The following is a 13,321-nucleotide window of genomic DNA, read 5'->3' as shown; positions in this document are numbered from 1 at the left end:
GTGGCACCAGAGGCCCTACTCCTAACCACTCTGCGATTCTGCCTGTGTCACGGTTTGGGGTCTGAAGTCCTGATGTGGAATGTTGACCCAGGCACTGCGTGACTGCACCTCTACGAATGTTCCTTTCCTCTTTGGTAAAATAGGGGTACTAATGGCTACCTTGTGACACTGTTGTGAAGATTAAAAATAGTATGTGTCAATAGTCTGGCAACCAGAAAGCACTCAATGAAAGGTAACTTTAGTGTTTTTAGTGGTGGTTCCATGGCCCGCTGGATCCCAACTTCCGCATCCCGGCAGGGAAGGGCTGCTGAGCTGTAACTGTTACTGTCCAGAGGGATGATGGAGGCAAGGAACTGTGTAAGGGCCAGCAGGATACAGTTGGTCTCTCACACTGTCTACAGCAGAGGACACTTCCCTGTCCGTATTCATTAGTCCCACCCATTCGTTAATCCTGCTCATGCTTTCAGCTTCCCATCACAGGGTCTTCTGTCTATGCCAGAGCACTTCTCCAACCATGGGAAGTTGTTTGGGGTAAGCAGGAAGAATAGAGTGGTGAAAATCCCCAGGAGTTGATGGATAAATATCCCAGTCTCCCTAAGGCTTGTCTCCCTAAGGCCCCCAGTAGAATTGAGCCCCAGTTGCTCATAGCAGTAATCTGTTCCCAAACACACTCCATACTGACTGCCTTCTCTTCCCTGTCTCACTTCCCCACTGCCCCTCTGGGATCACCTCCCAAATAAACTACTTGCACTCAAATCCTTGTCTCAGGCTCCGCATCTGAGAAGGAACCCAAATGAAGACAGTACACATCCCTGTGTCTTTGATTCTGATGTCACTTTAACAAAATACTCATGGGTCTGTTTACCTAGTGGAAAAACTAGGTAACCTGTGGCGGCCCCCACAGATATCCAGATCCTGATCCTTGGAACCTATAACTGTTACCTTATATGGAAAATGGGACATTGTAGATGTGATTAAATTAAGAAGTTTAAAATGAGGGGCTTATCCTGGATTACTTGGGTGGACCCTAAATACAACCACAAGGGTCATTATAAGAGACAGGCAGAGTACATTTGACACAGAATGAGGTAAAGTGACCACTGAAGCGAGATGCTATGCTGCTTGCTTTGAAGGTGGAGAAAGGGGCCAGGAACCAAAGAATGAAAGAAATGCAGTTCTAGAGCTGGACAAGGCAGGAAACGGATGCTTCTCGAGAACCTTCTGAGGGAGATTGGCCTTGCCAACACCTTGATTTCTGCCCAATGAAATGGATTTCAGACTTCTGACCTCCAGAATCATAAGATAATAGATGTGTGCTGTTTTAAGCCACTAAGTTTGTGATGATTTATTACAGTAGCCATAGGAAACTAACATACGAACTCAGAAGTGAGCTAGAGCAGAGGCTTTTACACTGTGGTCCACCAACCAGCAGCATCACACTCTTGGGCCTCACACTAGAACTACTAAAGTAGAAATTCCTAGGTGTGTCTCAGTGGTCTGCTGTTTAACAAGCCCTCCAGGTGATTTCCTTCCCGGCCGTAGTTCAGTGATTAGCCCTGGCCAGAGATTAGAATCACCTAGAAGACTTTAAGCATTCCCGATGCCTGATTCAACACCCCAGAGATTCTGATTTAATTCGTCTGCTCAGCTTGGACTCTGGACTTTCATAATGCAACCTGGGTGCATATTCTTTTGTCTAACCAGGGCTGGGAACCAATGCTGTAGTTTGAGACTCTCTGATCTAGAACACTGACTTTCAAACTGAGCTGTGCAGAGCTTCGGGATTCTAGACAGATGCTGAAGAATGGGAAGGCAGAGGCCAAGCCAGTTAGGCTCCTGGTCCCAGAGACCAGCGTCACATGCCCAGAGGGGGCCAGAGAGGTAGATGTAGTAAGGGAGGTGGATGGGGGTTAAAAGCAGACTTAGTGAGCTGCAGAATCTCCATTCCAGTGATGGCCAGAATGTGCGTCCAGCAGTTTGCCCTGCTTTTCAAGAGGTTTGCTTCTTTATTTTATTTTATTTTTTTGCTAAATAGATATCAGAAATACTTTTTTTTTTTTTTTTTTTTTTTTTTTTTTGAGACGGAGCCTATATCTGTCACCCAGGCTGGAGTGCAGTGGTGCGATCTCGACTCACTGCAAGCTCCGCCTCCCGGGTTCACTCCAATCTCCTGCAGAGTAGCTGGGACTACAGGCGCCTGCCACAACGCCCGGCTAATTTTTTTGTGTTTTTGGTAGAGACAGGGTTTCACCAGGTTAGCCAGGATGGTCTCCATCTCCTGATCTCGTGATCCGCCCGCCTCGGCCTCCCAAAGTGCTGGGATTACAGGCGTGAGCCAGTGCGCCCGGCCCAGAAATACTTTTTTAAAAAAATGTTAAAGCATTCAATTTTTAAATGTTAGCCACTAAGGCAATTTTTAGAAATCACCAACTCCCGCCTTTTGTACTCTAAGGGCTAAGCATAAAGGCTGGATTTAGTCTTTGGGTAGCTGGTTCACGAACTCCGTCTCGCCCCACGTGTCTGTCATTCATCTTTTAGGACTGGATAAGTTATTCTCAGAGAGACGACAGAAACTCCATGTGGGTGGGATATTTTGTCTGCTTGCTCACTGCTGCATCCCCAGGCATATAGCTGGCACTCATGGAATGTTTGTTGAATTAATAAATCCTCATAGCAATTCTGTGAGACAGAGACTACTGTATCCATTCTTCGGATGAGAAACTTGGGGCTCACTGCATGAAGTGAGCTCTCTACCATCACACGGTTCATAACCAAGGGAGGCACAATTTGCACCCAAGACCCCTCACAGCAGGGGCTACTGTGAAGAGCAAGACAACTGTAGTTGTGAAAGTGATTTGTAAAACAAGAGGCTTGTGGGATCATTGGTGCCAGTCCATAGGAGAAATACAAGTGGTACTTATGACTGGATTGCATTTAAAGAAGATGGGGGCCGGGTGCGGTGGCTCATGCCTGTAATCCCAGCACTTTGGGAGGCCGAGGCAGGCAGATCACGAGGTCAGGAGTTGGAGATCAGCCTGGCCAACAAGGTGAAACCCCGTCTCTACTAAAAATACAAATTAACTGGGTGTGGTGGCAGGTGCCTGTAATCCCAGCTACTCAGGAGACTGAGGCAGGAGAATTGTTTAAACCCAGGAGGCGGAGGTTGCAGTAAACTGAGATCGCGCCACTGAACTCCAGCCTGGGTGACAGGGCGAGACTCCGTCTCAAAAAAATCAAAATCAAAAATAAAATAAAATAAAGAAAATGGGACATGAGGTTATTTGGTGTCTCATCAAAGCCAGAGCGGCTCTCTGTTCACTCTGAAGCTGTGTTGTTTTTGTATGGATGTGGCAGTGGTGGCTGTGGATCTGAAAAACGAGGTGTAAGTGTGGCAAATGGTAAGGTGGGGGGTTGGCCCAACTTATCAGAAGGGAAAGTCTCCCTCTCTCACACCCACCTCTCTCTGTGTCTGAATGGAACATGAGCCCACTGCTGCATGCAGAGGCTTGGGATGGGGTTGGCAGGAAGCCTGGGACCCCTTAGAGAGTTCTTTAATTTAAGAACCCTCTCTGATTTTATTATCCATAGGAAATATGGGGCGGTAAATCAGAGGAGATGGCTGGCAAGTGCATTACGGAGCATTAAACAATAGCTGATCAGCATCAGACACAAATAAATGGTCCATAATCTAGTGCCAAGAACATGGATAGTTCCCAAGTGGTGGCCTGGCTGGCTTCCAGGCAGGGGAGCACGAGGCTGGACATCAGGCCCTATAGGCCACAAAATGCCTGCTCTGGGTTACGTCCCAGCAGGCAACGGGAGAAGATTATAGTACCCCGACAGAAATCACATCCTTCCATCTGATCTCACTCTGCAGGACTGGATTTGGGTGTTCTAACCATCTTGTTTCTGACACCCAGACCCAAACATCACCTGGAGTATCCTGCCCTCCTGGAAAATCCTGTATTCAATGAGGGAAGCCACATGTGTCTGCAGGGGCCTCCATGGGTCAGCTCACCATGCCTAAAGAGAAGGCTTGGGAAGTGGATTCCCCTGGCTCCCCACCCCCAAACACCCTGGCTGACACCATTTCACTAGAGTATTGTTTAGCTTAGATCCTTAACCTCCATTAAAATGCAAGAACCATCAAAGGAGAGATAAATCAGTATCCTGGTAAGTCATGCACACTTTAAGATAAAGCAATATTCAATCTTTTGCTAGAGCTTTGGGCATTGATATCCTGAGGAAAAAGTAGGAAGGAATGGAAAATAAAGAATCCAGGCCAGGCATGGTGGCTGTAGTCCCAGCACTTTGGGAGGCCAAGGCCAGCGGATCACTTGAGGTCAGGAGTTCGAGACCAGCCTGGCCAACATGGCAAAACCCCGTCTCTACTAAAAATACAAAAATTTGCCGGGCTTGGTGGCACATACCTGTACTCCTAGCTACTCAGGAGGCAGAGGTATGACGATCACTTGAATCTGGAAGGCGGAGGGTTGCAGTGAGCCGAGATCGCGCCACTGTACTCCAGCCTGGGCAACAGAGTGAGACCTGGTCTCAAAAAAACAAACAAAAAAGAATCCAGAGGAGAGTTTCCAGAGGATAGGAGGGTAGCCTACAGGACTTTAAAAGCCAATATCACTATTTATCCAAAACCATAAGCAGATTTGGTCCGTATTGGTGAAAGCCCTGAACCTAGAGTAAACAAGCAGATTCCAGTCTGCAGCTCTCCCACATACCAGCTGCACGACCCTGGGCAAGTCACTCAACCTTTCTGAGCTGCCATTTCCTCATCTGAAAGGGGAAGTGGTGCTGCCCCCATTCAGGAGTGCTGTGAGAATTACACAAATTAAACTGTGTGGAAGGCCTGTCCTCCTGTAAATACTATTGTCTTTGTGTCTGTGCCTCCACATTCTGGAAATTGTACTACTACTAAGCTACAGCTGTGGGTGGATACTGGAGCCAAGTCAATCCACAAACCCAGAATTGAGTCCAGCCAGGGCCAGCCAAACCCAGGCTAGATTAGCTGACCCTTAGTTTACCCACAAACACAGGAACTTCAACAATAAATGATTGTTGTTTTAATCTACCAAGTGTCACGATGGTTTATTACCCACCAGTGGTTAAGGCAATACACCAAACGTGGGGCTTTTGGCATTTTTAATAATTGCCATGTCAACAGAAATCATTCTAATATATAAATGGCATTTATCTACCTTCTTAAGCAAGATAAAGCAGGCACAATCCAGTCATCATTCATGCTCATCATAATGAAAACCAGTTAATGTGCTGTAGTCAATGATGCCTTCAGGGGTTACAGATAGAGCAGAGTCTCTAGAGTTAGTTCTAATCTACTATTTTTTGTTCATTTTTTGAAAAGAAGTTTCGCTCTTGTTGCCCAGGCTGGAGTGCAGTGGCGCGATCTCGGCTCACTGTGACCTCTGCCTCCCAGGTTCAAGCAATTCTCCTGCCTCAGCCTCCTGAGTAGCTGGGATTACAGGCACGCGCCACTATGCCCGGCTAAATTTGTATTTTTAGTAGAGATGGGGTTTCTCCATATTGGTCAGGCTGCTCAAACTCCTGACCTCAGATGATCCACCCACCTCAGCCTCCCAAAGTGCTGGGATTACAGGCGTGAGCCACCGCATCTGACCTACTATTCTTTTTGAAATCTCAGACCCATTTCCTAATTCTCTATTGTTTTTTTTGAAATCATTCTTATCATCTGTCATTGTGTCTATCTTCAGCAGCAACTCCTCCATCCCCAATTTAATATGCTACATGGAATTCACCACCTTTCAAGTCACGTACTATCTACGTCTATTAGAGTGGTGTCCAAAGTAAGAGTTAATAGGCATAGAGTAAAGGCCTGAAATAGTTTTGTGTATATCAAACATTATGTGCTTTAGCACTGGCATTTCTATTATCAGTTCTGGCCTCTGATGTTTCTTGCTCCATTCCTGGTTCTCCTCTGGGACCCAGCGGTGGAGGTTGCCAGGTAATGAACCTCAGATCCAGATAGCTGGTGCTGTGCATGGCACTGCTGGAATAGTCTTTCCTGAAGACAGTGAAGGAGTGGATTATCTATGACGGTAAGTACTGGCCTACAGGCCCGTGACAGCTCTTCCTCCATCGCAACCCCTTTCCGGGGCATTTACCACATGCCACCTGTGTTTCAAAAGCAGGTGATCATGGAATCCCCCAGAGCAGAAGCCACATCCTACTTGTCTCTGTGTCCCCTGAAGCACACACTAGAGTGCCAGGCACACAGTAGGCACTCACTAAGTTATATGCACAGAATGAAAAGATTTTCCTGGTTGCCCTTATTTTCTGTGTATACACAGCCTATCTATAGAAGAATACGAGTCTATAAGCTTCTGAATATAGAATATTTTATATCAAACTGCTGGAAAGTATTTTCAAAGGATTAAAGTTGTCTTTTCAAGGAACAGTTTCCACTCTTTTTAAGCTTGAGTTTATTTCTGAACTGTGCTTTCATAAAGTCATGGTGACTAAATTAGGGGGACAAAGCCAAGTGACCACCAGAGAAAACATATCTTTGTGATACTGAGCTGGTTACCTTAGTGATTCCCCCTAGGTCTATTCCATTGTTTTACCAAATGTCTAATGACCACATTCCCAGCCAGAAGTGTCTGTGGATGTGCACACTGGTTGTTCTCCATCCCAACCCTCCCCTTGGCTCTCTGCCCTCAGTGTTCCGGTCCCTGATCTCCATGCTCTGCCCTCTGCCTTCAAGTTGGGATGGCCAATGAGAGGCGCTGCCAATAGGTGCTTGGATGGGAGGAGAGAGAAGATGGTGTATTTCTCCTTCACTTTCTCCCTGCTTTAGGTCCCTCCATGACCAATGCTCCTGCTTGATGGCCTCTCCTCCAAAGCTCCAAATCTCCCTGGGATCCATTTTCCTGTTTTCCCCTCTTGCCTCTTCAAGCACAGGGTGGTAAAGGCGTATTGCAGTTGCTAATTTCTAGGTGCCTCAGCATTCCTTGTTGGTTCCCTTAACCCCACCCACACCTCTCAAAGTGATCTCTTCATTCAAATCTTTTTATCTGAACCATCTGAGTTGCTTCTTTATTCTGCTGTTGCCCTGATTGGTACAGTCTGCAAAAACCTTACCTAAGAGATAGCTATGCTGTGCCAGGGCCTCTCCAAGACAAAGAGTTCAAAAGAAAACCAGAGGTTCTTTTCTCTCTAGTTTTCTGAACTCCTTAACCACTTTGGTGCTATTTACATTAAGTAATGCAAAATGTTGGTAAACCCCAGTTTGTAGATGAGACGCTTTTATTTATTCATTCATCAAATATTTATTGATTACTATGTGCCAGGCACTGTTCTGACCCTGGGAAAACAGTAAAGTACAAGAGAGACACATGCCCTGCCCACACGGTGCTTATAGTGTAAGGCCACTGTCTCTCAGAAGTCAGGGAGCTCATCAGAGGCAGGGCTGGAACCAGAAAACTGAGTTTCCTTAACTCCTAACCTTCAGCAGATTATCAAAGGAATCTATGACCCAAACATGATTAAGAACCACCAAATTAGGCCAAATTAACTCTCAAGCTTCTCCCTTCAACTGGGGAATAATGACTACTCACTCCTAGAAGAGGCTTGATGCTCTTAACTTGAATTTGCAGGGGTATGTGGGCACACACCCACGGTGACACCACCATGCCACCTTGCCTGCCCACCCTCCTGAATTCTCCACAAATCCGCCCCCGCCTCCTTCTGTTTCTCACACTTTTATAATTAGCCCCACACCAGTCTCTGAGTCACTCCCTCACGGCCCACAAACGTTGGCTACACAACTTGCTGATGAGCTGTTTTTATCAATGGACAGCAGTTGGGAGCTGGATTCAGAGATGTGCCCTCTCCGAGAGCCTGGCATTTCTGGCCCTCCCTGTGTTTCCAGCAAAGGCAGTGACGTGAAATTTCTATCTCAGTTGAAGTATTTATGAGACTCATGTTGGAGGGCATAACTAAAACTTCGCTGGGGAGAGTCGGGAGCCACTGAGGTGAATTGAGGGGGGCTGTGAGGGTCTGCCTGCCTCCTTCAAGCCTCCGGAAACATCTGAGTTTCCTCAGAAAGGTTTAAATAGGCCATCCTCGTAATCCAATACTTCCCCTGCTCTGGGCCAGACAGGACAAGGGCAACAGCCTGGTGACCTCAGAAAAGGTTGCAGGCTGGCAGAACAGCCCCTTCCCCAAATCTCCCAGCCTCATACCTGGGAGACACACTCCGCTCCAGACCTGGCTGTCTCTGTGGAACCCCCTCCACTTCTCCTTTCTCTCTCTCACTTTCTCCTGAGAGAAAGCTCGCTTCTCTCAGGACCTCCAGCTGCCGTGTCTGAGGCTGAAGGGAGGTCGCACCCAGGAAGACTGGGCTGAAGAAAGGGAAAACCTAGTCCTGAGGCTGCAACTGCTCCCCGCTGTCCACCCCCGACCCCACTGTCCCCTGCCATCTGCATTTTCCCTTTGAGGGACTATTGTGGCCATGGATGCTGCCTGGGTCTGGAAAGAGGTTTGTTTACTCCACAACAGCCCCTGTGAGGCAAGCCCCCTTTGAAGAAGAGGTCAGAGATGTATTTATAGAAACATCTGAGACCCACTTCTCTATCACTTGCACTCCTCTGTCTCTTTGAAGCTCTCCCAAATTCCTGACCAAGATGAAATCATGCAGCAAATGGGGAGAAGTAGGGGAGGCAGAAACCATTTTTCAAAGCGTCTCTGCTTTGAGCAGCCAGGTAGGAGCCGGTTGGAACAAGGACAGAAAGGGCTTCCGAGACTAGCTCGGGTGTCAGGAAGCTGCTGGGGCAGCTGTCTCCCTTCCAACCTCCCTCCACCGGGAGTTGAATGGCAAAAACATCAGGACACATTGCAAAACAATCTTCCTTCCTCCCACATCCCCTGACAGATGGAAGAGAGGAAAGTTGTGGCCATCGTTTACCTGCTGAGATTGGGAGGACGCTGTTGATGAAAGTCGGCTGAGACACGATAGACAGGAAGAAAAGCTGAAGATAAATTCCCAAAGTCATTGGATTCAGGACAACCATGCTGGCCAGGGTCTGGTGAGTGTCAAGTTAGAAAGGAGGCTGCTGCGGAGCCTTGCTTATCTCTGCTTTTCTCTTCCTCACTGCTGTGTGTGTGTGTGTGTGTGTGTGTGTGTGTGTGTGTGTGTGTGTGTGTGTCTTTCCCTCTTTCTCTCTCTCTCCCTCCTCCTCACCCCCTCCCTTTCTCTCCCTCCCCCACCTCTCCTGTCCCCCATGCCTTTACCAAGAAAGAATGCCAACCATTTCCCATTAAACCGTCTCCATACTACATAGAGTTATATTTATCTCAAGCACCATATCAAATGCCCACATTAAAATTAAGATGTCAAAATTTTCTTTTTTGGAGACTGAGGTAAGTGGCTAGTGAAGAGGTGATGAGAAGGCAGCCAAGTCTCAGATGTTCACTGGAGGCCGTCCTCAAGGGCAGAGAGGTTCCTAATTGGTTATGCACCACCATCTACCTGCTTGGAACTGGGCAGAAACAACTCTCCTGATTCAAACCCAATTTCATGAAGAAAAACCCCTCCGCTGTCAGCCTGGGACATTTTTACCCACTGTGTAACAAATGTAAAGTTGACGTTTAATTTTTTTCTTTAATCATCCAATAAAAAGGAGGAAGGAAGTAGTTTATATTTTCAAACAGCTTTCTCTGTGAAAAAGTGTTTCTCTCTCCAAAAGCTGCAACCTTTTGATTCAATGCAAGGCAAAATAAAAGAAAACAGTAAAAGGATAGAAAAGTGAATGACATTTATCAAACTATATTCAGAAAAATAACATCATTAACTTAATCTTTGGCTAGACAAAATTCTTCAAATAAAAATTATCACACTCTTAATACCTTTTATGAGTTTATAAAAGCCTGTTATAGAGATGATTAGATTACTAAACCAAAACAATAATTCACAGAGTTGTTCATTTTGCTTTAATTTACATATTACATGCCTCATAGGAGTTAACTCAGAAACAGTCTGGTAGCTACTGGACGCTGGGGTGGGCATCCTGCCCCCGTGCTCATTGTGGGGAAGGTGGAGTTGGGTCAGGGCATGGTATAAAGCGATACTTTACAGCTGTACCACCACATTTAGGCTTGACTCTCAGCTCTGAGTGGCAGTGGACAAGCTCACCTCCCTAAGCCTCAGTTTTCTCATCCATAAAATGGAGACAATGTTCCCTTTACAGGTTTGTTGGAAAGTTAAGTGAGGTAACGGAATTGAATCCTACACGGATTAGAACTTGCATATAGAGACAGCACAAAGGAGACCCAGGGAGCCATGGTAGCCTGGGTGCAAAGATGGCCTCCAAAAATCCTCCCATCCCAGTATGTGCATGCCACTCTTCCCAGCAAAAAGCAGGGTTAGTTCCCCTCCCTTAAATCTGAGGTGGCTCTGTGACTTACTTTGACCAATAGAATGTGGCTAAAGGAACACTGTGCCATGTCCCGGCCTAGGCCTTAAAAGGCCTGGCAGCTCCTGCTTTTTGCCTTTTCTTGAAAATCAGCTGCCACTTTAAAAAGTCTGGACTACTGAAGAGGCCACATGGAGGGGGAAGCAGCCAGCCTCCAGCTGTTCTGACTATCCCAGATGCAGCATCAACAGGTGAGTGAGGCCATTTTGGAACATCTAGCCCTGTCCTTCAGATGATGCCAGCCACAGGAGTGACCCCAAGTGAGACCCTCTAACGAACTGTCCAACCCAGATTACAGAGTCATGAGTTAAAATGGCTATTGTTTGAAACCAACAAGTTTTAGGATGACTTGTTATGTAGCAATAGCTAACTGACACAGAGTTGATAAGGAAAGCTTTTGAAAGCATGAAAAATATACTTGAACTACATTCAAAATTTATAGGACACATTAAAGAGAGGGTACCCCCATTTAGCTGCTCCCAAAATTTTTACCAGAAGCAGCTGTGACTGTTGGCCAAACCCAATCAGGACATTCTCAGGCTCACTCTTGTTAACTCTTGGAGCCCCAGCAGCCAGCTTCTGGTGGCTTGGAGAAGGTACAGTCTACCTGGGAGGAAGGTATCTCTTGAGTGACTTGGTGTCAGAATATGAACTTTCACTATCTAGCTCAGATTCCTCCTCTGCAAAGCCAGTATGACTTCCTCCTTCTCTCAGCACAAAGAGTTCACCACTCACCATATTCTTGGAATGAATTCTGTCAATATGTCTTACCAGTGACACCTGCTGCTATTGTTTTTGAACACCACCTTCTGTTGCTATTTAGCTGGCATTAACATCCCTTAAGATAGGGGAATATCCCACAGCTCTGTGTACTCTTAAGGCCCCCAGGACAGTCCTTGTCACCTAACAGATCCTCAACAATGTAAGTTACTTTGATCAAATCACACCACTGAATAGAATGAAAAGAGAATAATGTACAAAAGTAGCATAACTTTACGCTCCAGCTTCCTGCACAACTTGCATTTCCCCAGCACCCCTTGGGGCCTCTGCACATACAGTTGGCTGACCTGGGCCTGGTACAATGGAGGGCTTTGGTGAGTACGGTGAGAGTGTGAGAGGGACTACGGACGGCCACCCTGAGTTAGGACCCGCAGACAGAGAGGCTAAATTTATAATTCAAATCACTGGAGAATGAGTCACTGCTGATCTAAAGTTACTACAGGAGCCTCTATCCTTTGGGGAGGCCCCATCACAGAGTTATTTATAAGGCCCCAATACTTATTAAACAATTTTTAGTAAATTTCCATTTCCTCAGGTATCTTATATTTTATGAGCCTACTTCTTATAAGATTACCCTAACGGACCAAGACAGAAATTATCATCTTTCTTCAAATCCTCCTGGAAGGGCTCTGATGCTTCCAGAATCTAATAACATAGACTATTAGATTTGTCCAAAAGGAAACTATTTGAGATTTGAGAAAAGCTCACACCAATAAAGCCATTCAAAGTCAGAGTCTTCCCTCTCAGACCTTGTAGGCAGACCTGGTGTATACTGGAAAACAATCTGTTGGCCCCATCAAACTTAAAATGCACATGCCATCTGACCCAGAAGGTCTCAGAAATACTCATTCAACTGCACAGTGGTTTAGGTGCAAGGATGTGCATTGTTGCCTCAAGTTGGAAACAGCCTAACTGTCCATTAATAAAACATTGGTGGAATAAATCACGGGACATCCATTCAAAATGTTATGCAGTGACTAGAAAGAATAAGGAAGCCTTTGCAACAAATGGTGTTGGGAAAATCTGACTCCCATATGCAAAACAAACAAATAAAAACAAAGCTTAACCCTTACCTTGCCCCATGCATAAAAATTATTTAAAAATAGACCATAGACCTAATTGTAAATGCTAAAATATTAAACTTCTGGCAGAAAACAGGAGAAAATCTTAATGACCCTAGGTTAGGCAGAGATTTCTTAAATAAGATGCAGATACAAATCTTAAATTTAAAAAGGTTAAATTGGACTTTATAAAAACTTTAATGCTTCTGCGCTTCAAAATATAATGCTAAATTAGAAAGCCAAGCCAAAAACTAGGACATAATATTTGCCAAACACATACATGATAAATGATTTGTAGCTAGAATATATTAAAACTTTCACAGCTCAATAATAATAAGATTAAAAACTCAATTAAAAGAAATGGCAGGCCAGACATGGCTCACACCTGTAATCTCAGCACCTTGGGAAGCCAAGGTGGGTGGATCACTTGAGGTCAGGAGTTTGAGACCAGCCTGGCCAACATGGTGAAACCCCATCTCAACACAAAATACAAAAATTAGCTGGGTGTGGTGGCACACACCAGTAATCCTAAGTACTCAAGAAGCTGAGGCACAAGAATCGCTTGAATGTGGGAAGCAGAGGTTGCAGTGAGCTGGGATCCCACCACAGCCCTCCACCCTGGGTGACAGAGCGAGACTGTTTCAAAAAAAAAAAATGAAATGAAATAAAGAAATGGACACAGTCTGGACAACATGGCAAAACCCCATATCTATGAAAAAAAAACTAGCTGGATGTGGTGGTGCACGTCTGTAGTCCTAGCTACCTGGGAGGCTGAAGATGAGGGATCACCTGAGCCCAGGAGGTGAAGGCTGCGGTGAGCCATTACTGCACCACTCCAGCCTGGGCAACAGAGTGAGACCCTGTCTCAAAAAAGGGAGGGAAGGAAGGAAGGAGAAAGATGCAAATATATATTTCACCAAAGAAGATACATTAATGACAAACATTTGTAAAAGATTCCCAACATCTTTAGTCATTAGGGAAATGCAAATTAAGACCACAGTGAGATACCACTACACA

The 13,321-nt window shown here is 45.7% G+C and overlaps 1 protein-coding gene across 1 annotated transcript in view; it reads right to left on the bottom strand.

Annotated features, from left to right (window-relative positions):
* The window catches only part of COLQ (collagen like tail subunit of asymmetric acetylcholinesterase), a 71,397-nt gene extending 62,186 nt beyond the window's left edge, over positions 1 to 9,211 (bottom strand). Inside the window, exon 1 of the mRNA XM_050777605.1 lies at positions 8,957 to 9,211. Coding sequence (XP_050633562.1) covers positions 8,957 to 9,062 — 106 coding nt within the window. The 5' untranslated portion in view covers positions 9,063 to 9,211. The remainder of the gene's footprint in view (positions 1 to 8,956) is intronic.
* Between the last annotated feature and the right edge of the window lie 4,110 nt (positions 9,212 to 13,321).

The sequence above is a fragment of the Macaca thibetana genome, chromosome 2 (genome assembly GCF_024542745.1).
Source record: "Macaca thibetana thibetana isolate TM-01 chromosome 2, ASM2454274v1, whole genome shotgun sequence".
Classification (NCBI taxonomy): Eukaryota; Metazoa; Chordata; class Mammalia; order Primates; family Cercopithecidae; genus Macaca; species Macaca thibetana.
This window is presented reverse-complemented; position numbering and strand designations above follow the sequence as displayed.